At 41.8% G+C, this 26,703-nt stretch overlaps 1 protein-coding gene across 14 annotated transcripts in view; it reads left to right on the plus strand.

The window, feature by feature from the left end:
• GALNT13 (polypeptide N-acetylgalactosaminyltransferase 13) overlaps positions 1 to 26,703 on the plus strand; it is a 504,126-nt gene that overhangs the window by 25,265 nt on the left and 452,158 nt on the right. For all 14 annotated transcript variants that reach the window (XR_012154256.1, XR_012154250.1, XR_012154254.1 and 11 more), the window contains one exon: positions 508 to 754. Coding sequence is in view for 7 of the 14 variants with exons in the window: in XM_073305505.1 (XP_073161606.1) it covers positions 613 to 754 (142 nt within the window). In the remaining 7 variants the exon portion in view is untranslated. The remainder of the gene's footprint in view (positions 1 to 507; positions 755 to 26,703) is intronic.

A 26,703-nucleotide genomic window follows, 5' to 3' on the forward strand; every position in this document is an offset into this window, starting at 1 on the left:
GGACTCAGATCCTTTCGCTAGCCCACTTCACCAGCGTAGTGCAGAAGCCAGGAAAGTTCCCCAAAATAGTGGGACTATTCACCCGCTTACAAATAGTTAAGTTTAATCCTCCTTCCCAAACATACTCTTTTCAAGGCAGTATTCCACATAAGTAGATAGAGTATCTAGTGGCAGTCTTCCTTCAGTGACATCTGGTGCTCAAGTGGTGGTCTAAATTTCAGTGGCAGGGTCACTCAGTTTTTTGGATTTACAGACATCTAGGTAAAATATAATCCAGCACAGGAAAAAATCAGAAGAACTGGACTCTTTACAAAAGCAAAGGAAACAAATCTTTGTAAGATGGGTTAACATTATCAAAGACGATATTTAGATACAGGAGAAAGGAAAATAGATTAATTTTTAAAATTGAGTAAAAACATCTCAGCATTATATGTTTTTGTATCATTTTTGGATCTTAAACCATGTATACGTGTTAGGTAATTCAGATATTTTTTTCTTTAATTACAGTGGATGCTCTCGACTTCACTTTCATACTGGAATTTAACTGTGTGGCTTGGACACATCCCAGCAATAGCCATCTTTACTAGTGTGTGAACTAAAAACCAAGACGAGATGAGGAGATTTGTCTACTGCAAGGTGGTTCTCGCCACCTCTCTGATGTGGGTGCTTGTGGATGTCTTTTTACTCTTGTACTTCAGTGAATGTAACAAATGTGATGACAAGAAAGAGAGGTCACTGCTGCCTGCTCTAAGGGGTAAGCCCAAGTTCTAAATTATGTACAAAGGTCACAGATTTGTTTGGAAGAATTTGTCCTGACCTGGAACTTGGACTGTGTTATGTTATGTATTGTTCAAAATTAGAAAGGCAAAATATCAGAATCTTAAGCATTCTGGTTCATATTACTATATTGGTTCAGTTTGTTGGTTATGTTAATTTATTTTAGTATTAGACGATTCGCATATTTGCAGCTCAGACAATTTGGTATAAACAAAATTAAATATACAAGTCCCATTTATATGTAAGTATTTGTGTAGGAGAAATCACAGTTCTGTGAAGAGTTTTTCATAAAGGAAAAACTGTTGACTGACATGCAAATCAGTTGATATGCAGAGTCTATGTAACTGCATTTATTATGGTACATGTTGAATTAAAAGTTTTGGTTTAACTCTAGTCACAAAACTTAAAAAAGAAAAAACATTTTTTTTTACCTTTTCTTCCATACAGAGCCATCAGGATTATGTTTGATTTAACTGTAGCTGCACAGGGGGTAGAGACTGGCAAATATTTAGCCACCCTTTCTCCTCCATCCTACTCCCCTTCCCCTCCCCCCCCAGCATCCACCCAGAAACCTCCCTTCCTCTAATGTTCATTCAGATGATTAAATGAACTAGAGTTGTCCGTTTTGCTTTCTTCAATATTTTAATAATTTGCTTTACTGGCAGTTATCTAAATGGAAACTGAATCTTAAGAGATTATAACAGAAATAGTCATGGAAAGCAAATTTGAATGTGTAATTGTGAATATTTGTACTGCAAACTTGGTTCTAAAGTTTCTCATTGGCTAAGAAATAGCATTGCACCATCTGTCTTATGTGTTCAAATAACACAATTCAAATGCAGACTGATACTTGTTCGAAAACAACCTCCCAGACCAAGAATAAGTCATTGCTATTTGAGAGAGAATTTTGATTAATGAATACATTGGAGACTCTTAATCAGTGGAAAATTAACAAACAGAAGAGGAAGTAAAATTTGTCAAATAAATTATTCATTATGAATTAGTTGCTCACCCCTGTTAGGGAGTCTAGGTACAGCCTATGCAGGAGGCAAAGTAGTTTGAGTCTTAAGTCCCATTTAACTACTATATTTATAATGTATCTTTTGCTGAGAGTATGCAAAAGAGAGTGTACAAGGCCATCATTTTTATAATAAATGCATATGTGGATTAATGCACTGATCTGTGGACAAAAGTTGAGAATAAATCAATCCTTCTGCCATTTGTTTTTTGTTGTGTGTGTGTGTAAGGTTCAGTTCAATTGCTGTTTCTGTTAAAAGTTGAAATACCTCATGATGGATCACTTCAGTTTGGAATGATCAGTTTGTCATTTGTTGAACTGATTCAGTCAGATCAGTTGCCAAAAGCAGTTGGCCTGAGTCAGCAAAAATCTGTCTAGCTTCTCAGCCAGGCTAAGGCAGTAGACGTAGGTTTGCCTGTCTTTATACTGAGTTTAGAGCTTCATTTATTTATAGTTAAATAAATAAATAGAATTCTATTGCAAAGGCTAAAACTAGTGATTGAGTTGGTTTTGTATGTCTGAAATATTCAGTTGTAAAATAAATGAAAGTATAATGTCTCTTTCTTGGAACATGAATTGGATTTGTTACAAAAATTTGAATAAAGACTTCGGTCAATAATACCTCTGTCTGAGAAAGGATGTAGAGGATTTCATCCATTTAAAACAAAACAAAACTAAATAAAAATAAACCAAAAGCCCTAACTAAATAATAAAGGTGCTTAAAGGCCTCCTATGGATATGTTGGTATGTCTGTCGATTTTGATATTTTCTTATTTGTTTTAATTTCTTGCATTTAGGTTTTAGATCTGGGTAATCTAGTGTGTTTGATTTTAGTGGGAATACTTGATCAAGATCTGGCCTACTGTAACTAAAAATTGATTTGCCTTTATCGTGAGCTGCAGAAAGAGGAGCACAGGGGTTCTCAACCTTTTTCTTTCTGAGCCCCCCCCCCCCCAACATGCTATAAAAACTCCACGGCCCATAACTACTGTTTTTCTGCATACAAGACCCAGGGCCAGTGTTAGGGGGTAGCAAGCAGGGAAGTTGCCAAAGGCCCCATGCCTCAGGGGACCCTACGAAGCTAAGTTGCTCAGGCTTCAGCTTCAGCCACAGGTGGTGGGGCTTGAGTCACCAGGCTTCAGCCCCATGTGGTGGGGCGTCAGCTTTCTGCCTTTGGCCCCAACAAGTCTAATGCCAGCCCTGCTTGGCGCCCCCCTGAAACCTGCTCGTGGCCCCACAGCGGGCTCCGGACCCCTGGTTGAGAACCACTGCTCTAAAGTACAAGGTAGAGATTTCTCAAAAGATACTGTACTGTTGTCAGAACATGCCTTTCACAGATAATTATACTAATCTTAACTATTTGCTTGCTGATTTCTTTGTAAAATAAAAAATGAGGCAATTCTACAATGGTTTTTGTTTTGGTGTTAAGTCTGTGCTTGTTTTTTTTTTATGTCGGTTTATTTAGGGTTTTTTTTTCTTTCTTCACAATTTATATTGAAATGTATGCATTTGATCACCACAGGGCTAAACATTTTGCTAATCTGTATGGATTAGCTAAAGAAATTATTTAAAAAAAACCCTTACATAATCTCCCAGATTTTACTTCATAAGTAATTTGGGTGACTAGACTGCAGTCGGTATCTTCTTGTAAACCGTGGTGTCTACTTTTCATGATTTTTAATATTCAGTTTATTGGATTTAATGTGTTATAGGTGTGACAAGATTTCTCTGCAGAATTCTCCTTTTCTTTCCATTGCAACTGAAGCTATTAAACTTGTATTGTAGTATTACTGCAACTGGGTGTCTGGGTTTTGTGGAGGAAGAGTCTTACAGAATATGTAGTAATAACCTTCCTGTTCAGAATTTTGGCAAATACAATATGGAGAGAGTGTGTGTGTGTGTTACTCTGCTCCTAGAAAAAAACTTGAAGTTATAACAGTGTTCATTGCAGAACTTTAATAATTATATTCATGTTGTATGAGGGTCCCAGGGACTCTACAGTTTCATTGGAAGATTTCTTGTGCATTGCATGTTTTTTTTAAAAAGTCTGTTAAAATTACATTAAACTTCTGACTTAAAGCAACAAAATGATGACAGTCTAATTTCATCTTTAGCTGCTTGCTTCTGCCTAGTAATTTCAGTTTCTATGAATATAGAACCATGCCCTTTGAGACCCTCTACTTTACTTGGTAACCACATGCTGAGTGAAGTCGAAGCAACTCTCTAAATTGGAATTGCCTGGTTTAGTTGTTTTTAAATGTCAAGTCTAATATGCTCTGTTAACATAGCATTTGTATAAAAAGCTTTTGGTTTTAAAGACAATATTGTACTGTGCAAACTACAGCAGTTATTTTGCTTAATGAATAGTTGCATAAATAATTGCTGCATACTTTTTTTTGTTTCTCTTCTCCTGACTGGCAGCTGTAACTTAGGGAATCCAAATGTCTGACACTCATATGGAGTTTTTGATGCCAGTAGTATTTCCAGAGTAGTCAAATCAATATATATATTGCATCACATGAATACCTACCTTTCAGAATAAAGATCACATCTGTTTTGCCATCAGCTTCAGTGGGAGCGGGTCTGTTGAATGCTGCAAATATTTTATTTAGAATATCCAGTAAGATGTGTTAACTCAGGTATTTCAAATTCAAAATGTGGATGTACTAAAATCTTTTCTCTTGAGCTGCTGCTGCACATCACATTTAATCCTCTTGAAAATTATATGTTGTCAATTTTTTGTTTGAAATACTCTATAATATAGGCTTTTTAGAAATATTTTTAAGACTGTAGTTCTACAAACTGCTACATATAGACAGAACCCTGAGGTCTGCTTGTGTCCATCAGTTTACAGGACCAGGACTGTTTTTTGTGCAAATGTTTTAATTCTATATAAAGGTAATAAATTTACATACTCTTTTACTATCAGCTATGCAAAAATTTTAATTATATATGTCTAGAGTGCTTATTAAATGTCCACATTTTCTAACATTAAATTTAAAAAATGAGTTTTTAATAAGTACCACAAAAATGGAACAATGAAAACAAAAATAGTAAGTCTATAAAGACCCTTTTGCTCTACAGGTGTTGTCTAAATTTGTACTTGCATCTGCATATAACATCTTATTGTTTTTAAATATTTTATTGATTGTGATATTCTTGTAAAATAAGTTTATGAATACTTCCAAGAGAGAGTGTAGAATAGCTGTAAAACATAAAAGCCAACACAGGTAATTGATATACCTATACCCATTATTTAATAAAATAGATTTTCAAAGGTAGACCAAGAATCTATGTACTAATTATTGTAAGGTCATATAATCCATTACTCTTGTAGTTAATTAGTAGGAGGGAAGGACTGCTACTTCTGTACAACTATATTTTTAGCCATGAGTAAAATAACAAATAGTTATTCCATGCCCTCTAATCTGCGATAATTGTTAAATCTCCTAAATTAAGGTGTCAAGTATTCTTGTGCCGATTGAGGCATTAGATTAAATGATTCAAAAAGTTAATACCAGCACAACTGTTGCTAAACTATGGGCAGTGGCAGTATGGAACAGCACATCCTTGTCTAGTATTATCCACTAGCATTTGTCTGTACATCTTTAGGTTTGCTAGCCAGTATAGTGGAGGCCAAGTGGTAAGAAATAGTGTCTGCTGTATTTGGTGGGATCAACTGAATGATCTCTTCATCTTGGTGCAAATGTTATCCTAAACTGGAGTTGATATTTGAGTAATGCTTTCTTTATGCTCTATGTTTGTTCTTGTTTTTTGAGCAAGCATCTCGTTGGAGAGAAGTTAGTTAAAGTAACCCCTGGATCACATCAAGAATTTATTTTTAAGAAATAGAAGAAAAAGGTAAATTGGGGTTCTCTCATTTTAAATGCTCATAATTTGTTCTATCTGATTGCCTTAAATATTAACCTCAACATCCATCCTAAAGAAGCTTGCTGTTGCCTGTTCACTGAGTAGAAACAGATTTTTGGTTCCCCATTCATTGGATAGACACTGATGACCCAGACTAGGTCTTTTGTAGTACTTCTCCTTCTCCATACTGCTTGGGTGCCAGAAGGTTCCAGCATTTAGAGCACTGGAGAAACAGAGCACCTCCTATAAACTGGGAGGAGTAATTGCAGGGTAAAAGTCTTGTTCGGCCCCCAGTACAGAAGGAGTCTTTGAAAAATTTTAGCTGCCACACTCTAACGTGTCTCTGCTGAGCATGTGTGAATTGAGACTTTTGGAGATTTATAACTTGGCCGGTTTGGATGGATTTTCATGGGGAAAGTAAAAGTCCCATCCCTGAAACCAGGGATACCTCTGCCTGATCCCACCCCTAAATTTCAAGTCCCTGCTCTAAGAATGCTTCCTTCTCAATGAACTAGCTGGGGGAAAAAGGGCAAAATAATATATTTTTCCTAAACTAATCTGTAGAAATGGCCATACCTTTTCTGAGGTGTATGTGTGGGGAAATTAGCTTGAGGTAGTCAGGAAAATTTCAGCTTCAAAGGTTAAAATTTCAGAAAGTTGTACATAACTGAAAAAGGATTCTTAAAGCAAAGTATTGGGCAACCTTAACTAGAGGTGTAGCTACCAGATCTGCCTGTAGTTAAATAAATGCACACAAGGGCTGTTAACTTTGAACAGAATGTTCAAAATAAAACACTCTCTCTCTCTCTCCCCGCCCTAGCCCCCTTGATCTCTGTATACTGCCTGTCCTCCTCTCCTGTCTGTGTCCTGTACTTTCTACTTGAGAAACCCCTAATCTGAGGTCACTAGGTCTGGACCACATGCAACTCAGGGTATATCTACACAGCAGCTAGGAGCATGCCTTCCAGTCCAGGTAGATAGACTTGGGCAGCTGGCAAGCCAAAAATTTCTGTTTTGTTTCTCCTGAATCACATTTTTGCTTGAAATCCCTGTGAAAAATTTCATTTATTTTTTTTATTTTTGACATTTCGTCCCAGTTCAGAATGAAAACCAAGAATTTTTTCACAGGAAGGGATTTCCAGTTTTTGGCCAGCTCTAGATAAAACCAGGTGTCTCCACCTCAAAATTCCCTTGCCTTTACTCAGTCAGTTTGTCAATCATTAAACAGTAACTGGTGTCTTATAGAACACATTGGGAAAAATATCTAATCTGCATTCCTCTTTCCCGTTTTAAATTAATGGGATGCTGACATCAAATAGGAACTTCATTGCCTGCAAGTTCATTTGCTTAATTTGCCTGAAGCCCTAAATATCTCATTTTGAAATAATTAGCTGAGATTTGTCACAAATAAGCATTACAGGCTTGTTCCTGGTGCTGTTCAATTCAATGGTGTTAGGAGTAAACCCAAACTGAAGAATAAGATGCAGGATTAGAAGAATTTATAAGCATCAGTGTTAGTAGCCTTAGTAATAAAAAAAAAAAAGGGGGGGGGAGAAGAAACAGAAAATATAACTAAGCAGAACTGTTGCTAAATACTTTTTATTATAGGCAGGGCTAAGTTGCCAACACTTCCTATTATAAGGCACTGTTTTCAGTTACCTAAAACTGCCAAACTTGTATGGGCTGAAATTTTCCAGGCCAGGTGTCTGACTCAAGCTGAACGTTTTTGGAAAAATTCAGCCAAAATGGATCAGCCATTTTTGAAAGCGAGGCTAAGGAAAAATACATGATTTTGCCTATGTTAAAAAATGCTTGGGAGCAGGGACTTGACATTTGGCCTTTGTGACAGGGATTTATCTACTGTCACTTTTGTGAAAATCTGCCCAAATTTGGCCAAGTTAAATGCCTTTGAAAAATCAGTTTGCACGTGTTCAGTAGAGACTTCTTGGGTTTTTAATAGCAGATTGCTTAGGAACCTATTTCCTAACTTGTGAGTACTTGACTTTGCAACCTTAATAATGTTTTTTAATTAAGTTTTTTTGTTTGTAATATATATCCATATGATGCCAGAAGCTCTTTACTGTTGTAACTTTTTTGTATTTAGTGTGCATGCACATTTTCCATTTCCCTCTGTCCCCCCTCCCCCCACCCCAGATGTAGGCTAAGCTGTAGTAAACACTATGCTAATGTTAATTATGTCCAATACTATAAATAGAGGGTAATGGTACTGAAGTTGCTAGACAAATTATTTAAAATATTATTTTGGAGGAAAATTTTCTCAATGTGACAGTAACTCTACTTTATTTAAACTGATAAAGTACTCCTATTTTTAAAGAGAAACAGGCTGTGTTGTGATCATGTGAATCAAGTTAATGAAACATTTGGATGCTGTAATAAAAGTTTGGGGTTATGGCCAAGTTTAGAAAATGAGGCATTCATTTCAGTAGTTTCCATAGAAACATGTTTATCTGACAAACTACTGTATGCATTGGACACTCTGCATTTACAATGGTAGCACATATTTTTAACAACATACCATATTTGTATAATAGATGGAAGAAATATTTGTTAAACAGAAATCTTGTCACAAATTTGTTGACAAGATTTAAAATATTGATTTGTCTATTGTGAAAATGCATTAAGTTTATAGATCTTTGCTATATACCTCATGAAATAGGGTTTCTAAAGGTTGAGAGAAAACTGTTACATAGACACCTTCTCTGATTGTGCATTTAAAAATAAATGGAAGCTCTGACTGAAATTTATAGAGTCCCTGTCAAGGAATATCATTGTGTTTCAAGTACTGGATGGAAATATATCATAGGACTTACTATTATTTGTAACTGTAGAAGCGACAATAATTTAGTTGTTACAAAGTTACCTATTTTTAAAGATATTGAAAGTATGACTGCCAAGCAGCTTCTTTTGTCAAAATGAAGGAATTTATTGTGGGATAGGTTTTAATAAGCAAATATTGTATTGGGAACCATGGTTCATGTTTATGTCTCTTGGAAACATGTTGCCATAAATACTGCTGCTTGAGCACTAAATAGTGCATCTGCAGTCTCATTTATTATCAGATGCATCTGGTGGCCAAAATAAGTTATGGTGTTGGCGATTAGATATTAAATACCCTTTCACACTTCTCTAATAAAATATTTCTGAGCTCTGAACCTCCCCACACTCCACCATTGTTTCTGATTTCCTAAATAAAATTAAGCAACCAACTAAACAATTTGGTGCGCTGTCTCCTCCCTTGATAAATATATTCTATCCCAATAGCTCTTCTGCTGCCACCTCTGCTCCCCTAATGCTATAAATGAACAGGTCACCCACTCTGCTCTGCACTAATGAAGAAGGCTCTTGCATGTCTGAGAGGTAACTGCTGGTTTTTGACCGATCCTAATGCGCAATAAAAGCAAATCTGATGTGCTCAATTCCACTGCATGTCATGGAACACAACACATAGGTGTTTCTGTCCTCCCCCAACACACATTAAACTGGAAATTGAGAAGTACAATAGAAAAAGGTTCATGCTTATGTTAATGTGCATAATACTAACGCTATGCCAATTTATTAAGTTGTCATGGTACATGACTATTCTTTTAACGTTCCACTGTTTGGTATAGAAAAGAATGATAAATACTTTCTAGTGGGTATGTCTTGTCATTTGATGAAGGTTTTTAAGTTCAGTTAGTATTAGTGTGACTTGCTGCGTTAATATAGGAACTTAGAGATTCAGAGATCGCTCCCTACAAAGGATCCCTTACAAAATGTTCCCTATAATACCTTACATTACCGGTCTTCAATTTTTATTGGGTTTTGTACTTCTGCCTGTCACTGCAGTGTCTGAGAAACTTCCACATAAAATTGATAGCAATAGCAAATTTCCTAATAGACTTCATGGAGTCTCTGGCACATTTCTCTTTTTGGGGGTATCATACCAATGAATTACCATGTTGTAGTAATAATCTGATACCTTTAGAGCCATTATGATCCCACATTCACTGTGGTGCTAAGATGGAAGTCAGCTTATCTTACTCTTAGAATTTTTCTCCAGAATATATTAGAATGATACAGCTATAATATAGTCCAGATGCTGGCCTGGCACCCATTCCCAAATCTGTAAACAAAGTACCATTATGTTACCAGTGGACAACTGTCTGTTAATACTATTGTGATAAGAACTTACTGCTATTATGTTTTATATAAAGGCTGTGAAACATATTTATAACAGCTGGCAGTCTGAGGATTTTGTTCAGCAGCGAAGTCCCAATGCTGTGCTGGGTAATTTTCCTTTCATTTACATACTTTACCAGCCTGCATTTGCCAAACCTCTGCCATGTTCCTGAAATCTGAATATGGACTGTGGTAGTTTGCATAGCTGAGAAGCCAGGGGAACTAACTTCCTGACCCCAGTTTACCACCACCTCAGCAGCCATTCCCTCCTCCTTGAACAAACCTTCCTAAACACACCTAAAGTAAAGATGATGGTCCTGGGGGTAAGGAGAGAACAAGCTATAGGTTCAAGTTCGCAAACTCCAGTCTCCAAGAGTATCTGCAGGGAGCAGATTCACTTTCAGCCCCTACAAACAAAGCTATAGGGTTCAGTTTGAGATTCCTTTTGCAAACCCTGCCCTGCATTTGCACAACACTAATTAAGAACCGCAGCAGGTGAAATCTCAGCTCCATTTGAAGTCAATGGTAAAACTTCAACTGATTTCAATAGGGCCAGGATTTCACCCCGGATTTTTCTGTTCATTACTTTAGGTGGGGTAAAGTACAGGAAGGAAAAATGGGAAAGTAATATATTGAATACAAATTTGATATATCCTGAAGCGATGTCTGGAGTTTGGAAATTGTAGGGTATTCAGGGCCTTTAAATGGCAGAGGAAGTCCACTGTGTGTCTGCCTGCCCATCCCTTCCCCACAAACATTGTGGTGGTACCTTACTTCATATTGTATAATGGTGCAAACTACAGCTGGGAACAAAACCCTGGGTCTGAATATATCCAGATTTATGGCTGTTCAAAATACAAACCTGGACCTAGGTCATAATTTTAAAAATGACGTACCAACACAACAGATCAGACACCCCCAAGTCCAAATCTATATCTGAACTTTTCAGCTTTGGTACTCTGTGCTAAAATGTAAGTCTGATCCAGTTCTCTCTAAAGACCATGGGAGCTTCATAATGGACTTCAGTAAAAGCAGGATCACATCCTTAGTCCGATCCCCTGGCTTTTGAACAATAAACCTAAATTATACAGCAGAAACATTGGAATTGTGGCACTGCCAGTTTCAGGATCTTTTGGTGCTACTGTTACTTAAATAAATTAAATATGACTCTTATTTTAAAGTGCCTCATGTTTTCAGTGTGGTGCAGGTTTTGCTTATTACTGTACTGTAGAAGTTGTTAGGGGGAACCAGTCTGTTTTGGCAGGTGACGGGGGCTTCAAAGTTTCTGAAGGCATGGGAATCTTCATCCCAGAGAAGCTGATTGAAGCTTTATGTATGGGGGAGGAAGTATATCTTCTATTTTCTGTTCCCTTTTGGGAAAGGAAAGTGGTGAATTTGTATTTGGGGAACAGGAGGGTATTGTATGCCCCACTGCCCACACTAGTAAGCCTTTATTAAAAAAAATGACCTGCTCCACTGCACGTCACCCCAATGTATACTGTGATGGGGCAAGGCCAGATGGCTACAGTAAAGTAGTGGGAGACAGATATATTAGTCACAGGCTAAACAAATCCCTGTTACCAGGATAAACAAGTGGCAGCTGCTCCAGGTCAATTAAGACACCTAGGGCCAATTAAGATCTTTCCAGAAGGCAGGGAAGACAGGTAGGTTGATTGGAACACCTGAAGCCAATCAGGGCCTGGCTAAAACTAGTTAAAAGCTTCCCAGTTAGTCAGGTGGGCGTGCATGTCAGGAGCTGTAGGAGAAAGTTGCGCTGTTGGAGAGACTGAGCAGTACACACCATATCAGGCACAAGGAAGGAGGCCCTGAGGCAAGGGTGAAGTGAAGCTTGAGGAAGTGGGGGCTGCTATAGGGAAGTAGCCCAGGGAATTATATGCATCCTGTTTCTAAAAAGTCAGCTACCATAACTGATGCTATTCGGGTCCCTGGGCTGGAGCCCAGAGTAGAGGGCGGGCCCAGGCTCCCCTCTTTGCCCCCACCGCTTAATCACTGAGACTGGGAGACAACAGAGACTGTGCAAGGGAGGATAGCCTCTCCTCACCTCCCTCACTGGCTTTTGATGAAAATGGCTCATTAGGCTGTGACCCTTGCCTCCAGAGAGAGAAGGGCTATGTGAAGGGTCACAGTGAGCCTCTGAGGCTAGCGAAATCTGCCAGGAAACGTGGGACGCATGGAGACAAGGACAGAGATCTGTCACAATACCAATATATACAAGAAATTTGATGTTTCTTCATAAATAATTAGTGTTGACATAGTTATGTGTTCATATTTTAAACCTGTTGTTGTTAGGTTTCAGAGCTAACCCTTCATTTAGATGAGTGGGGAGAGTTCATGCTTTGCTCAGAACTGTTGTTTCCTCTATCTGCAGGCTCAGGCAAACATTGCTGTATTGGTTTACAGCTAGTTCACAAGTCTAAGAATACATTTGCAACCATAAGGGCTAGAGAGTGAGGACAAGATTTTAAAAAGACTAGTGGCTTTGGGTGCCTCCATGTTTGGGTGCCCATCTTAAGTAATTAGGCTGACCAGATAGCAAGTGTGAAATATTGGGACAGGGACTGGGGGATGGGTAATAGGAGCCTATATAAGAAAAAGCCCCAAATATTAGGACTGTCCCTATAAAATCAGAACATCTGGTCACCCTATAGGTAATCTAAAAGAGGCCCAATTTTCAGAGGGTGGGTGCTCAGTGCATTCTGACAATTGGGTCTGTTTAAAGTTACTAGTTACTTTTGAAAATCTTGACCTGCACTTTATTTTTTAGATGAAAATTGAGATTCTGAAGTATATATTTTTGTAGAAAACTTAAAAAGAATGTATTGCAATTTACATGGCTGCATAAACACATTGTACATGTAGCCTTATCCTTCACATATTAATGGACAGAAAACTTTGTTAACTTTAATTATGCTACTCTGAACATATATCAAGGATGATTATACTATTAGGGGTTTTTAAAGCATTTAACAGTATAGAAATGAACAACTAAGAGCAAGTTAATGAGCATTCAGATATACTCTCAGCTCGTATAATAAATCCATTAACTTGGTTCTTTTCTTATGGATAGATTCTGGAGAGTTGCAATGAACAATTTTTCTTTTCCAAAGGCTCTCAGATGTGGAGTTTTTCAGGGATCATTCCTATCCTCTGTTATATTCATAATTCAAACAAGGCCATTAAAGGAGGGTGTGAGCTACCCAGAGCTCAGATGGACAATATCTACTTCTACAGATCTGCCCTAGATAGCAGTGCCTTTGTGACATGGCTCAATAAAGCTCAATCCAGATAAGATCCAGGAGGGCAGGGGAAGCGTTTTGATGAGATAACTGAAAAGATGACTTTTTCCAGTTCTGAAGGCATCTGTCTCTCTCGGGTAGTCATAGTGGAACAGTCTTCCGGTAGTGCTCTCAGAAATGCAGGTAGATGCAATGACCAGAATTGTTTCTAAATGGAAAAATTTGAAAGACATTTGTTTTATTGGATTTCAGTGGCCCTTTAAGCCTGTAGGGAGCCAGGGTGGCTCCCCTCTGAACCAGGGTAAAGAGCCACCCTCTCAGCCTGCGTGGGTGGGGCCAGACCAAGCTTATGCCAATCCCCGGAAGGGGAGGGGTGGGACAGGAAGTACAAAGGGCGGGGCCCTTTGCCCAGTGAGGAGAGTACCAGGGAGGGAGACAGACACAGGCTGCTGGCGGCTCCCTCGCGATCCTGCTGCTGACCCAGGGGAAGCCCTGGGCAAGGAGGAACCTGACCGGGAGGAAGGCCTGTGGCAACCAGGACTGCCAGTCGCTGAATACCCAGAGGACCCAGAGGGGCGCGCTGCAGACTCGGGCCGGCACACCTTCCCCGCTAATTCCCCAGTGCCCGAAAGGTGTGACTAAGGCCTGCCAGTGGGACCATAGCTCTCCATCGCCCCCTAGGGGCTCGGAGGACAGGCGATCCCTATCCCTGTAGAAAGGGGTTAGTGCGAGGGGGCCTCTGAAGCTCCCCTACTGGAAAGATGGAGATGGAAAGGCTTATCAAGTTCCTGGCTGAGAGCCAGCAACAGCAGCAGCACCAACTCGTACAGCAGCTGGGCGCCCACCAGCAGCAGTTGCTTCAAACCCTGGGGGCCCAGCACCATGAACAACAAACCCAATGCTTTCAGCAGCTTGCAACCCTGTGGCCGGGCCATGGTGGTGCTCAACCGGAGCGGGCAGCCACCCCGACCCCTCCCGCCCCACCGATCCGTCTGGCCAAGATGGGGCCTGAGGATGACCCGGAGGCCTATCTAGTGACCTTCGAGCGGGTTGCCTCAGTGGCTGGTTGGGCGCCTGACCAATGGGCGACCCTCCTAACCCCATATCTGATGGGGCTGGCCCAGAAGGCTTACCGTGGGCTCCCAGATGATGAGGCCCGAATTTATGCTAGAGTGAAAACAGCTATCTTGGATGCCTTTGACATTACCCCGGAGACTTTTCGGCGACGGTTTTGGGAGAAGGTCTACCCACCGGGCGCCAGACCCCGGGCCGTGGCCCAGGAACTGAAGGATGCAGGTAACCGATAGCTCCAACCCGAGCGTCGAACCGCAGCTGAGGTGACTGAACAGGTCATCCTCAAACAATTCGTGCACATCCTCCCACCCCAGGGGAGGGCTTGGGTGTTGCAGCACTGGCCACAAAGTCTGAGCACGGTCATCGCGCTTATGGAGGACTTTCTCGAGGCAGAGGCCCTGATAGGACTGTCCGCCCGCCCCCCAGACCCTGGACCCAATGCACAGAAACTTGAACGGAGGGGGCCCACCTCCCAAACCAACGCACCCCACCCTACCCGACGACCAGATGGCAGCAGGACCGAGTTTTGCTGACGCCCTGAGTCCACACCACTCTCCAGCCCTGGACGCTTAACCCGGCCACCGGGCCCCAGCCCACTCTGCAGCCCCACTTGTGCCCCCACGCGGCAGGCGTGCCCAGAGGTAGGACCTTGTTTCCGATGTGGCGAGTATGGTCATCTGCAACGGGGCTGTCCTGCAATGGATTACAACTTTGCCCTGGTGTGCGCCGGGGAGCGACGTGCCCGTCTGCCCTCCGTGGCCAAACTGACAGCTCCCATGGAAGTCGCCGGGATCCCCATGGTTGATTTGGGCTGTGGGCAGACCCTTGTCTGCCAGGTGCTCTTCTTGGACACCAAGCGGACCATTGGGGAAGTACGGATTCAGTGCATCCATGGAGACGTAAAATCGTACCCTACGGTTCGGGTCCCCATCACGGTGAACGGGGCAACTCAGTTAATGAATATGGCGGTGGCGTCATCCCTCGCCTATCCAGTGATCCTGGGCCGTGACTGGCCAGACTTCGTCGAGGTGCTCCAATCCCTACCCACCAAAGAGACGTTCGAGGGAGCCCCGCCTGAGAAGAAGACAGGACCTGACTCGAGTTCCGACCCTGGAGCTGACCCAGGTCCCACCCCTGGGCAGAATGGCCTGGAAATGGCTGGTCCCCTTCCTGACCTGGTGGACTTTAGCCGGGATTAAAGGGAGGACCCTACGCTCCGGTTTGCCTATGAGCAGCTGGCCCAGGTGGATGGTGAGGTCGTGGAGGTGCGGCACACCACCCAATGGCCCAGGTTTGAACTCAACCATGAGCGGCTCTACCGCTTTGACTGAGACCCCCAGACCCAAGAGGTCCGGACCCAACTCGTGGTCCCCCGCATTCATCGTCGGGCTGTCCTGAAGCTTGCACATGACATCCCGGCTGCCGGCCATTTAGGGCAGGAAAAAACTGTGGTCAGGGTCCTGGCCAGGTTCTTCTGGCCCGGCGTCCACCGTGAGGTGAAGGATTACTGTGCGTCGTGCCCAGACTGCCAACATGCAGCCACGGCAGGGGTACGGAAGGCCCCCCTGGTCCCTTTACCAGTCTTAGGTGTACCATTTGAGCGGGTAGCAATGGACCTGATCGGGTCTTTTCCAAAAAGTAAGGCGGGCCATCAGTACATCCTCGTCCCGATTATGAGCCTTCCCCGAGGCCGTCCCCTTAAGAAGTATCACCGCCCGCACTATCGCTGCGGAGCTCATGAAGATCTTTGCAAGGGTGGGCCTCCCACGGGAGATACTCACTCACTGATCAAGGGACCAACTTCATGTCTAAGCTGTTCCGTCAGGTATGTGCCCTATTGGGGATTAAGAAATTGCAGGCCTCGGTCTACCATCCCCAGACCGACGGATTGGTCGAACGGTTTAACCGGACCCTGAAGGGAATGTTGCGGCGTTTCCCCACCCAGGACCTCCGCCAGTGGGACCAGCTGCTCCCTCCTTTACTACTGGCAATTCGAGAAGTCCCACAGGCGTCCACGAAGTTCTCCCCATTCGAGCTCCTCTATGGGCGGCGACCCCGCGGGGTGTTGGACCTCTTGAGGGAGACTTGGGAACACAACCCGTCCGCAACACAGGGTCTCTTGCAATACGTCTTACAACTACAGGGGTGGCTGGTGCGGGCGAGCTCGCGAGGGAGAACTTAAACACAGCCCAAAGAGCCCAGGAGCAGCACTACAATCGGGGCACCCAGGCTCGATCATTTGAGCCGGGGGACCGAGTACTCCTCCTGCTCCCCTCGGACGAATCAAAGCTTTTTGCCCACTGGCAGGGTCCGTATGAGGTCCTCCGCCAGGTAGGGCCAGTCACCTACGAGATTCGGCAACCTGGTCGCTGTAAGGAAAAGCAGATTTATCATGTAAATCTCTTAAAACCCTGGCAGGACCGGGAAGGGCTCTTAGTTGCCCCATATCCCCCCGAACCGGAACTGGGGCCCCAACCGCCCGAGGAGTCGGATAATGGTGAGCCCCAGCTAGCAGAGACACTCACAGTTGAGCAGCAAGAACAGGCACTCTGCTTAGTAAGGGCATTCCCCAAGACGTTCACCATGAAACCCGGGCGGACTACGCTCACCTACCATGTGATCCAGATGGAACCCGGGGTGGTGGTCCGAGAGACAACCCGACCATTGCCTAGGTGAATGCGGGAGACCGTAGAGGAGAAAGTCCAGGCGATATTGGATCTGGGTGTTATTGAGCGCTCCCAGAGCGAGTGGCAGAGCCCCGTCGTCCTCGTACCAAAGCCAGATTGGAGCCGGCGGTTTTGCATTGACTTCCAGAGGGTAAACGCCATTTCAAAATTTGACGCCTATCCGATGCCCAGCGTCGATGAGCTCCTCGACCGGCTCGGGGAGGCCTGTTATATCACCACTTTAGATCTCACCAAAGGGTACTGGCAGATCCCCTTGGATCCCAGGTCCAAGGAGAAGACCGCGTTTGCCACCCCTTCAGGGTTATACCATTTCACCCGGATGCCTTTCGGCCTACATGGGGCCCCGGCAAACTTCCAGCGTTTGATGGACCGGGTGTTGCAACCACACACAAAGTACGCTGCGGCCTACCTGGACGATGTGGTCATCTATGGCAATAACTGGGAGGGACATCTTAACCAAGTAGTGGCAGTCCTCCGGGACCTCCGCACAGCCGGGCTTATGGCCAATCCAAAAAATGTTGAATCGGGCGGGAGGAAACCACTTACCTGGGGTACACCTTGGGCTGGGGACAGGTCCGCCCACTCATCGGGAAAGTCCAAGCACTCCAGGAATGTCTGGTGCCGACCTTGAAGAGGCAGGTGCATCAATTCTTGGGCTTAGCTGGTTACCGGCAGTTTGTACCCCACTTCGCAAGCATTACAGCCCTGCTAACGGAGCTCTTGACCAAGGACAGTCCCCGCCGGGTGCATTGGTCCAACGAGTGCGAGACGGCCTTTCGAACTATCAAAGAACGGCTGTGTAGCGATCCAATACTCTTCAGCCCTGACTTTCATCGTGACTTTATTGTTCAGACTGATGCCTCAGGGGTAGGGCTTAGGGCGGTCCTCTCTCAGGTGGTGGACCGGGAGGAACACCCGATTGTTTATCTCAGTTGGAAGCCGTTCCCCAGAGAACGGAACTACTCCGTCGTGGAGAAAGAGGTCCTAGCAGTTAAGTGGGCAGTCGATGCTCTCCGCTACTACATCCTCGGGGCCCCCTTTATACTGGTTACGAACCATGCATCCCTGAAGTGGCTTAATATGATGGACAATAATGCCAGGCTGATGCGGTGGTATCTCGCTCTGCAGCCCTATGCCTTCACAATTCACCATTGGGCAGGACGAGACAACGCCAATGAGGATTTCCTATCCCGCCTCGGAGGGGGTGAGGACGCCAGCTCCGAAGATCGGGAGCTGGATTTGAGGGGTGGGGTATGTAGGAAGCCAGGGTGGCTTCCCTCTGAACCAGAGAGTAAAGAGCCACCCTCTCAGCCTGAGTGGGCGGGGCCAGACCAAGCTTCCGCCAATCCCCGGAAGGGGAGGGGTGGGACAGGAAGTACAAAGGGCAGGGCCCTTTGTCCAGTGAGGAGAGCACCAGGGAGGGAGTCAGACACAGGCTGCTGGCGGCTCCCTCGCGATCCTGCTGCTGACCCAGGGGAAGCCCTGGGCAAGGAGGAACCTGACCGGGAGGAAGGCCTGTGGCAACCAGGACTGCCAGCTGCTGAATACCCAGAGGACCTGGAGGGGCCCGGCAGTAGCCCAGGCCAGCGTGAGTCCGACACAGAGTGGGAGCTGGAGCTGCCAGCAGCGGAATACCCGGACAAGCTGGAGGGACCGGAGAGACCCGCTTGAGAGACCGGGTAAGAAGTAGCCCAGGGCGGAACTGCACCGTGGGGTCGGTGTGTTTGGTCAGTGGGCGCGGATGGCCCCCGCTGACCCAAGCGGCAGGACCTTCGCCTCCCGCCACTGACCGGTCCCTGGGGTGGAACGCAGTGGAGTTGGGTGGGCCTGAGTTCCCCTACCCCGGCCAGCCTGCCTTGGGTAGCAGAACTGTGCGCTACAAACCCATACCGGCTCTCCCCGCCTGAGGGGCGCGCCGCAGACTTGGGCCGGCACACCTTCCCCGCTAATTCCCCAGCGCCCGAAAGGTGTGACTAAGGCCTGCCAGTGGGACCATAGCTCTCCATTGCCCGCTAGGGGCTCGGAGGACCGACTGAAACCTGTCACAAAGCCTAATACCAGTGGAATGTTTCAAAGAAGTTCTGAAAAATTTCCTTTTCATCCTATGTTTGTACGTCACTCTTATCTTCCACATGTTCTCTCTAATCCATTCAGTTGACCTTCATAATTGTGGTGAGGAATTATGCTGCTTAAGGACAGAGCTCTGTGATCATTTTCCTTCTCTTTTTTCATTCTGTGTCAAGGTCCAGTTTCTACAGAGGAAGACTGAATCTGTCTTTCAGTTTCTTTAAGAGTCACCAGTGCACGTTTTTCTCTCCCATGCACCTTGTTCTCACAGTAGTCAGACCAACCAGAGATCTCATTTTTATTTGTCTATTTCATTTTGCTCTCCATTCTGTCTTCCATAGTGACTTGATCATGTAGTATATTTAGTAGCGTGAGTGTTTGAGACTTAGTAAGTTTTTTCTTGGGTTCTGAAGAGCTCTGCAATAAATTTTTGATTTGAATTGGATCTCTACATTCCTATGTTGTGCATAACTCGTAAGAATGACATGTGAGAGACTTTTAAAATGCTGTTAATGAAATGCATCATACTGACAACACTGTAGTCTGAACTTACTTTACCATTTTTGGAATAGGCAAGGGGAGTAGCTGCATAAGCTTCCTTGCCCTGCCCAAGTACCATTGTATCTCTAAGGTGCCACCATAAGGGACAAAAGGGCACTTCATTCTCCATGTCCATTAAGTCCTTTGCCTGCTCTTGTTATATTTTTGTAGTGCAACAGCTATGCAAGATAAAAAAAGGATAAGGTAAGACAATTTCTGATGCGTGAATCTTACAATCCGAACATGTTAAGGACACAATACGATGATTACTATTCTGGAGGTGGAGGAATAATGCTATTTGGAGAATGTGATTTTTGTTCCCATGGAGCTCCAGTTGCAAAAGATGTCTTGTTTCACATTTTTTTGTACATATCTAGTTATTTTCTAGAGTTTAATGTTTAGGAGGACTGTTATTGAAAGTCTTTCTGGGAGAAATGTTTCATGGACGGATTTGAATTACTGCTGTAGTAGAATGGCATTCAAGTGCAAGATTATTCCAAATGTTATTGAAAGCATGGAGGAACGAACAAAGCCAGAGTGAAGAAAGGTTAAAAGGAGCAATTAGGAAGAAGACTTGAGTGGAGAAGAAGGAGCAAGAGGAAACAGGAAGAAACAAGAACAACAATGTAAGTAGAAAAGAAATTGTGAATTCTTTACAAAAAGAAAAGGAGTACTTGTGGCACCTTAGAGACTAACCAATAAATTGGTTAAGCTCATGCTCAAATAAATTGGTTAGTCTCTAAGGTGCCACAAGTACTCCTTTTCTTTTTGCGAATACAGACTAACATGGCTGTTACTCTGAAACCTGAATTCTTTACAGATACTGTTAATTGTAGTATTTTTTTAATGTTGCAGACCTATTGGTACTGGGTGGAGACCACAACTCACTTCATATAGAGAAATGACTAGCCAACCTCTGATTTATTAGACAGATGGTTTTGGATTTAATCACCTGAAAGGTTCCATGTTCCATCACCAATTTCCTGAATCATCCGGTCCTCGGAGGTTTTGCCTGTGGCTTACCAAAAGTTAGAGTGCTTTATGATTCTTCCTGTACACAGTCATGTGTGACTCCTGTACACTGTCACATGAGTAGCAAGGCTGCTCAAGGTAGAAAAATCTCCAGCTTTTCAAATGAAGACCAGGAGGTATTGGCCTGCACTCTCGGAGGAGTGAGTGCCACAGAATGACCCCAACAGGTTACTCTTATACAGCTACGTGTGAAGAAGAATTTTGCAAACATTCTTGAATAACTGTGAATGTTGTGTTGTGACTTTCACTCTGTTTTACCAAATCATTATTAGCAAAGTCACTTATGCTTGTGGGGTTTTTTTTACTTTGAAGGACAGTTAATTACTCTCTGCTTGACTGACTGGAATAAAGTGGTATCATCTCTGCTTGATGGCACTCTTTCAAACTGATACCAAACTCTTAACAAACATGTGCTGGTAGGAATTAACAATACCATCTTTATCCTATTTCACTGACATTCACAAGAGCAAATGCATTTTCAACATTTATCAGTTTAGGCAAGCGAAACAGTAACTATCAAAGTGACAGGCTTGCAAAAAAGTTGTTACACTGTTGAATAAAATGTCATGGTCCATTTACAAGGATGAAAACACACCATCCTCATCCTGGTAAATACAGTCAGTTATATGTGCTCATATATTGATCTGTTTGCAATACAAGGATTTAATAAATTCAGCATTTTTTGTATAGTCAGAAATGCCTAGAACGTGGTATGTTGTAGTTGTCATATTGTGTAGTACCTTTTTAGTATATTGAGCTAAATTCTGATCTCAGTGATGGTGGCATAAATGTGGAGCAAAATTACTGAAGATACCAAAACAGTCTCTCTTATTCTCAGCTGTTACTGAATGTTTAAGTATCAGAAATTGCCAAAAATGCCTTTTCTCTTTGGCATTTAGCAAGAAAGCAGTGGTGTTTTCTTTTGGACGTAGGCCTCGTTACATGCTTCTGTCACCTCAATGCTGGATTACTCTGATGTGCTCTACATGGGGGCTGCACTTTCAGGCCATCTAGAATTTGCAGCTATTCATTTATTAAACAGTTTCCGCAATAAGGAGTATATTACATCTGTGATCTGCACTACTGATCAGTTGATTTCTAGATAAAGTTTAATAAATTGAATTTAACCTATAAAGTCCCCTAAAGTTTGAGCATTGCTCTAGAGACCACTTCTCACCATATGTGATTCTTTGATAGTTGAGATCCACTAAGACCCTAAAGCTCGCGGCACCTGTCTTAAATTCTTAGTCTGCCAGTCCCCAGATTTATTTACCTAAGGGCATAGCATAAAATTCCCTTCTTCTATAAGGCTTTTCCAGGAGTGGGAGGCTGCTGTTTAATATGTTCCTGGAATGAATGATTGGGTGAATCTTTGGTTGGTATTGATTGATGTGGTAAATGATGTATTAATAATTATTTTAAACCTTGTACACTCAGTCCATTTAAAATATATAAATAAAATACATAACACTTGTCAGCGCTAGTTACTTACTTAATTTTACAGAAGTTTAGGGCAGTAGGCCTCAAAAATATTTTAAATTAGAACATTCATTACTGACTTGGAGTGCAGTAGTGCAACATGCTGAAAACAAATATTATCCCTGCCATCTATTTTACCATATGCTCTTTTTCTCCTGAGAGCATACTCCGATCCTGCACAGATGGTGGTAGCCTCCTGAAGAGAGTACTTACCTTGTTCTTCTCTATTATAGTTCAGAAGGTGTAGTTTATCAAGTTGTACTGTTTGTAAAGATATTCCTTTAGCTTTGTTTCAATGGCTTTTGTTCTTATTTTTCTATTCTAGCGTTTTATGTTTATTCCTTTTCATTATTCTGTCTTAGGCCCCAGTCCTACAATAGTGTGTGTACTGGTGTAGTCCTGCTCCCATGTGGACCACCACTGTCTTTAATGGGACAGAAACCTGTGCATGAAGTTAAGCTTGTGTTTTTAAATGGGACCGCTTATAGAAACGAAACAAAAACACTTCCCCTACCCCACCCCAAATTCCAGGTTGTGGTATAAATTGTGATCATTATATTGCAAAGTGATATTTTAGCTCCTGTAACTTTTTAGTTTTCAGTTAAACTGATATTTTTGTAAATGTTAATTTTTGAATCAAGGTCATCATCTGAAATCTAAAGTATGAATAAACTAAATATTTTTAAATCACTTACCACTTTTAAGAAAATGAAATACACTAAATGATCTTACTGCTGGTTGGCTTTACAAGCATATTGTATAGTGTGATAGCTGTAGTGAAAACAGTCGCTCTTCACTGTGTGATCTTCTGTTCAAGGGATCACTAATTTAAAAGAATAAAGCGGTTACACATTTACTGTGAGTGTGCGCACGCACACACTTAGTGCAGATATGAGTGTATATAACATATCTGTTTTGAGTTTGCATTATTCTCTATAATAAATTTGTTATAATATCGTGTTTCTGAAGGGAAAATATGAAAGCCATCTGAGTTGGGAGGCAGGGCAAAGAAGCCATTCTCTCATGTGTAGATTTGACACTTTCTGCAGATTGTTCACCTCAGGATGCCACAGAGATATTTGGAACAGATGCTCAAAACTTTTGAGGATCTATTTTTGGCTTTGGCAAAATGCGCCTTCGAGGCTGTTTTTTGTACGTTTTTCTTTGTTTTTGTTTTTAAATTTCCCAGGTAAATCAGAGAAATGGAGCTAGTATTGCATTCAAATCTGAGTATGAGATATCTGCCGAACATCCCCACTCCCATTTGATTACAAATATATACTTGTAAAATATATTACCCCTTGAAAAACAGTAGCTTAGGAGAAAAACATTTAATGAAAACTTACAGAAACACAACTGACTTCTAGCTTCAGAGATTGTAATGATGAATGTGGTATAACACTGTGGTCCCTATCTTGTGATTGGAGCTATGCAGTCATTGACCCATTGACTTAAGGGGGGCTCTATACAAGTTCAGGTGTCAGCCCAGTTCATATGTGATTGCAAGATTAAGACCTTCAATTGTGTAGCCCAAACTACCATCAGGTTCTCCCACTCCTGTTTATAAATAACACACATGCTTTTTGACAGATTGTTTTTACTTCATTCAGTATTGTTAACTATTCTGCTATGCTGAGGTTTTATTCTCTGATTTTAACACCTGAGAATGGTACTGGACAGGATTTAAGAAACAAAACAAGACATTGAAAACATTAGAAATAGTAAGAGAAAAAGTAGGGTATTAAGATGATATAGCATTGTTGACCATGCAACATGTTGCATCCTCATCTTCCAATTTCAGAGAAGTGTTTGTTGCATTTGTCTTCTCTACACTAACAGCTGTCATTCAACATTCTTGGGGAAACTTTAAAATGAGTGCTAATGAAGATTACCAGTAGAAAACACATTTGAACTTTTACCTCAAAATTAGTACACTATGGAATTTAAAATTATAATTACATGTGCACCATAATCGAAGATTTAAGCTCTAGACATTCCATGATTGCCAAATCATACAAGCTAAATAAACATTCATTTACATAGTAAAGAATCAGAGTGAAATGTATTCCAATATCATCCTTCTTATCCTTGGGATTCTGTGCTTCTTTTTTGAAAAAAATCAATCAACCTTTGAATGTCCAATCACCATATAGTAACAAGGATGCTTGTTGGTACCTTGATCCCTTTGCAATGTGCCAGCTAGTGGAGGCATTTTACAGAAAGGTGTCATTTACTTCAAATATTTGGTAAAAGAAAAAATCATGGTTTTTTATGAAAGGAAAAGAATAGGGTAGAGAGAATAGTAAAACTAAATGTTCTATGACAACATAGTAGATCAATAAAGTTCACATATTAATCTTGTATGATTATACGTGTCACTTCTAATTTCAAAGTTTTATTTTTAATATAAAAGACTTCAAGGAAATCCTTTGAATTCTGACTTATGTTTCTGCAGAATAAAGCTCACTGAAATGAATTACCCAATGCATAAAAAGTAATTTGTAGTCAAAAATGTTTTGCTGTAAAAGTATGTTTTCTTAGGTTCTTGTGACTTGTATACGTTTTCAAATATGAATACTCTAAAACGATATATGTATTAATCTCAAATTCTCTTTGCACACTTTTGATTTAAATTAGCAAGAACTGTCATTTGAAAATGAAATGAATTTCACAACATATTTTACTGTCTGTTAGCAAAAGGATCCACTCCGCTGTCCATGACATTGATTCTAATAGGAGCAGGATCAGAACCTAGTGCACAACTTACATCATGTGATTTCTAACTTTCCAGTCAGAACCTTCTACATTACAACTATCCTTGCAAAGGTACGCACAATTGCAGTGCAATTTTACACACATTTAAGAAAAGTTAGACATGAGGAATGGTTGTTAATTAGGGTGTGTCCACTGGTTTTTTTTTTTTTTTAAACTAAAAACAAATCTTCCATTAAGTTCAGTGGGGCCAGGTTTTTATCCTCAATCAATAACCATTGTCTAGTTTTATTTAAGATGCAGCATGCCTTGTTTTATTTATAAACCAAGCCCGGTCTTGTATAGATCTGTTTTGGTTTCTATTTAAATTTGAAGTTAGTAAATTGGTAACAATAAGCACCTAAACATTTAATACTTGCCAATATAACTTTAAGTGAATGTTCTCACAACCTTTTTATTTTAAAAATAATTGTTTTCAGCTGGCTAAACTGGTCTAGCCCTACTTTGGGCAGATACATTTTTAATTGTAACACAATCAATTTCACTTATCCATATATTCTTGAAGAGTAGTGACTTCAGGCGTACAATTACGGAAAGGTCTGCTGTTTAAATCCTAGCAGAATCCTACTGCCAGGAAGTATGGTGTTATCTATGTCAGAAACCTTTTCCTCCCCATTGTCCCTGTTAATTACATGCTTCACAGCTGATCTACTTACCAAGTATATTCAGTGTTGTTTTTGGAAATCTAATCACTTGGGCAGAGTGAGTAAGTGAAAGAAAATAGAAAGCATGATTATGCCCTTTCGAGAAGTCACTGTAAGGGTACATCTACATTGGAGTTGGGTGGTGTGATTCTGGGTTCACATAGATGTACCCGCTCTAACAAGTGCCTAAAAACAGCATTGTGTCCTTGGCGACTCAGACTAGCCACCTAAGTAAGTACCCAGGGGGTTGGGTGGGATTGGGCAGCTATCTTAAGTGGCTGACCTGCCACCATAGCCACCCTGCTATTTTTAGGCACTAGTTCAAGCAGATCTAGTGTGGTACATCTACACAAACTGGGATTCACACATCCCAGCTCAAATGTAGATGTAGTGTAAGTTCCTTCCACCCCACAAAACAGGGTGGCTTCTGTACTCCATTTCCTTCTTCTTGCTTGAACTAGGACTTCTGTTACATTTGCCTCATAGAGACAGATATGATACTGGTTTTAGGTCTGAGTAGTAGTCTGCTTTATAATCAAGAGTGGATAATTACCTACTGTACCTGTGCTGACAGAAGTATGCACTAGGAAGGGACTATTTTTTCGAAGATGAGTCAACTCCATTATCTTGGTGGATATATCTGTTTTTATTAACTATACAAGCTAGAAGTGTGGTAAAGTTTGCCAGTAAAGCTTTAATTCCAGCCTTGTAGAAGGAAAAGTATGCAAGTATAATGCCAATCTGTAATTCATGCCTTCTTTATTTTTGGTTGAAAGATCATTTTATCCCTGTTCTCTATGATTGGTTTTATATCATTGACAAAAGGAATTGAATAAAATGCTTGTACTTTTTGTAGTACTTTAAGCAGTTTAGCTACAGTACATTAACAGGTGTAATTGTAATCTATCACATGGGGCATAGTGTTCCTCCTTCCAAATATGAAAGATGCAGTAATTTATGAATTACCTCTCAAAAGTAAAATCAATAATTGTTTCTTCTACATTTCTTGTAGAATAATTAGGTTTGGATCTTAAATATTTCCCCCACTTTGCAATATACTCTTTTGTGATGAATCATGCACTTAATTATTTTTAAATCAGAAGTGTCTGAAGGTTATTTTTAGACACGATGCCTACTCATATATTCTATTAAGATAAATGGCAGTTTGACATGAAAGGATATTCTCTGTTTATGTCTTGTACTTTAAAATGCCATGGACACAATTGTGTCAGGAAATTGGAATCATATGAGTATTTGATGAATTTGCAGCATCTGCTGTCATTAACAGATCTCATTCTCTCCTTATG

Source organism: Lepidochelys kempii, chromosome 11 (genome assembly GCF_965140265.1).
Source record: "Lepidochelys kempii isolate rLepKem1 chromosome 11, rLepKem1.hap2, whole genome shotgun sequence".
Classification (NCBI taxonomy): domain Eukaryota; kingdom Metazoa; phylum Chordata; order Testudines; family Cheloniidae; genus Lepidochelys; species Lepidochelys kempii.